Genomic DNA, 3,236 nt, shown 5'->3' with positions numbered 1-3,236 from the left:
TCTCATAACTCATTTGTCATTTGCTAAATTGTTAGAAAGAAAATTTTAGCATAATATAACTCAGTTGTCATTTGCTAAATTTATGGTTTTTATTTATATTTTTTATTAATTAATATAATATTTTCATTTTATATTTGAAAGATAAATGAATTTTCTTTCAAACAATATTTTTGTAAATCTATTTTCTTAAAAATAATCAATTTAAATTGTTATTATCATTGAATATAATTATTTTTGACATAATTTGAGTATTCGTTTACATCAAAACTTATCATATTTTAGAATAATTTTAATTTAAAATGTAATTTTCGTATTTTTCAAACAAATTCTAAAAATATTTTTTAAATATTTTGTTATAATTTTTAAAAAAATATTGAGTTGCATTTCAAATAAAAAGGTAAAGATATTAAAAATATTCTAATTAAAATATGTAAAATTTAATATAGTTTTAAGGAAATGGTCAAAATAAAAAAAAATTGCACATATAAAAATCATGATTTTTGTTAATTGGGCGGATTATTATTTATATGATATCGCACATGAAATTTTTTTTTCTGTTTTTACAATTATCTAATTAATTCTATATACTCATTTTTTATATTTTTTATATGATATCACACATTCGTAAAGAAATAGATAGTTTATGATGCAAAAAAAAATATTTACTTAATAAATATAATATGAACAAATATTACAAATACATCATTTAATAAAATAAATAATTAAAAACTGAAAATTCATCGGAGTCTAGTCTTTGTTTATTTTAGAAGTTGTGACCCCAATCAGTTAAAGTTGGGTGAGACATATGGAAACAATCAATCTTTATTTCTAATTAGATTCACTGAATTCAATATGGCATATTTTTACGGGATTGATTTTCATAATTCTCAGCATATAAGTTTCTGTAAATTAAGTATCAAATAAAAATATGAAAATGACCCAAATGAGTCAACCTAAAATGTCACTATAGTTAACGTTCTTGACTTGAAAGTTTGACCATATACATGAATTATTAGGGATAAAATATTTAGGGAAGGAAGTAATATATACAATATACTGTATATATAGTAAAAAAAAAAAGAAACGTTGACACTGCATTACACTACTATAAACAACAAAATATGGATACACTACTTTTTTTTTTGAACAACTGGATACACTACTATAAACAACAACAAAAATATATATATATATATCTCTCATTCAACAACTATAAACAATATCACTGTCTCATATACCACAAAAATGGATATTCCAAAACGTTACCCATCACTATTCATATTGATTGTCTTCATAGCTACAGATCTATCTCATGCCGACACAAGAAACAACATTCCTGTTGCTAACGGTCCATCATTACTATCAACAAACGATGTGTTTAATCCTTTCGGAAAAATTACTGTAGAAATCATCAACGATATTGGTGGTACAGTATCATTGCCTTTTCATTGTAAATCGAAGAACGATGATTTTGGTGACCGTAGTTTGCAACCTGGCGGGTCATGGTCTTTTAGTTTCAAGCGTCAGTTCTTCGGAAGGACATTGTTTTTCTGTTCTTTTGCGTTTCCCAATGGAAGCTATTATTTCGACATATTTAGAGACCACCGAGATACTGCTGGCGATGACTGGTGCCAAAATTGCGTGTGGAAGATAAGACCAACCGGACCTTGTAGGTTTAACGGTGGAACTAAGCAGTTCGATATTTGTTTTCCATGGAATAAAAATAAGACATTGTATTGACAAATACATAGCCAATATGGATGTAATGTGTTTGTCTTTTCTATGGCTCACGAGCTTCAAACATAACTTAAAATAAAACATTCCATTATTTCTTTTATTTCAATTTTCATAAGTTGATAACTGTTTGAAAAACGAATGTCATTTTGGAGACCTCTTCTACTGATCTGCGAGAAGCTCTCCTAGAACCTCATCGTTTTCCGGAGAACCGATCGTTACTTGATCGTATCTCACTACTTCTCCCCCAGTTGGGTTCTTGGACTATATTACACGCTAATGAGCCAAAAAACAGAGTAGCTCAAGCCATAGCGAGTAGTGTCATTGCTGAAAACCGTACTCAGTCCTATATAGCCATCGGTGGTCCAGGTTGGCTCTCCCATGCAACTCTCCATGAGTCTCGAGCTATGTGATCAAGCTACTCAAGCTGTAGGGGTTCTACCCTGATCACCTGTTCTTTCCGGGCTGAAGTTTTCTTTTTCTTTGGCCTTTAACATTCTATCTTTGGTACCTACTGGTATCCTCTCTATTTGCCTTCTCTTTTATGTTTGATGTACTCTCAGACCATCCCTTATGGGTTTATACAATGAACAATTCAGTGTTAAAAAAAGAGTTGATAACTGTTTACATGCTAACATCTAGTATGACTAGGTACAAGAGATAGTCAGGATCTCAGTAGTATATGATCCCCGTGTGTTTTCCAAGATCCAATAATTAGGCTTCTCTTTAAGATGGATTGAAGCACATTCCAATGAACCAAACCCGACCAGAGCACCCGGTGGTCTTGACTCTTTGAACATACATACGGAAACCATGGCGGAGGGAGAAATTTTTTTAGAGGGATCAAATCGATAATACATGTATTCTACAAGGATCAATAATAAGTTAAATTCATCAAATTCTCTTTAAAAAGTACATGTATTTTTTTTTACAAAAACTCACATGGGTTATGTGAGTTACCTACCTGATGATACTATGCTTGCCCTTATGGGAACGAGACTCCTCTTATGAAAGTTTGCATCGCCATTGCATTGATAGCAACTATTGAGCAGCAAAGAGAAAAGGGATTTGAGTTTTTTTTTTCTTGATATAAGAACTTACTAGCTAGAGCTCTCTATATAAGGATTTATGGACATTGACTAATAATACATAATAAAATCAGAAATTAAGTGTTAGAAAAAAAAAAAGATTCATTGTTCAAAGATCATCAAAGATCTTTGAAAAACACATATAAACACTAAAAGACTAATTTTTCTCTTGTATCTTGGCAATAAGAGTGATCAAACTTTGATTGCATTACTCTTCAGATGAATTTCGTGTATCACTATCTTAATTTACACCTTCAGTAATATCTTGTTTTATAAATTGTAACTCCAATCCGTTAAAGTTGGATGAGATTACTGTCTCAGAAGACATGGAAACCTCCAATCTTAATTAATATTAGTCTCATTAATTGACTCAATCTGGTATAGTTTTACGAGAATGATTTTCATGATTTTCAT

At 30.2% G+C, this 3,236-nt stretch overlaps 1 protein-coding gene across 1 annotated transcript; it reads left to right on the top strand.

The window, feature by feature from the left end:
* Positions 1-869: 869 nt before the first annotated feature.
* BNAC08G10520D (S-protein homolog 2) lies at positions 870-2,255 on the top strand. The gene has a single exon (XM_013855589.3). It carries the CDS (start codon positions 1,246-1,248, stop codon positions 1,738-1,740), a length of 495 nt encoding a protein of 164 aa, XP_013711043.1. The 5' UTR covers positions 870-1,245; the 3' UTR covers positions 1,741-2,255.
* The last annotated feature ends 981 nt before the right edge of the window (positions 2,256-3,236 follow it).

The sequence above is a fragment of the Brassica napus genome, chromosome C8 (genome assembly GCF_020379485.1).
Source record: "Brassica napus cultivar Da-Ae chromosome C8, Da-Ae, whole genome shotgun sequence".
In the NCBI taxonomy this organism is placed as follows: domain Eukaryota; kingdom Viridiplantae; phylum Streptophyta; class Magnoliopsida; order Brassicales; family Brassicaceae; genus Brassica; species Brassica napus.
The sequence above is the reverse complement of the archived record's forward strand: the minus strand, read 5'-3'. Positions and strand labels throughout refer to the sequence as shown.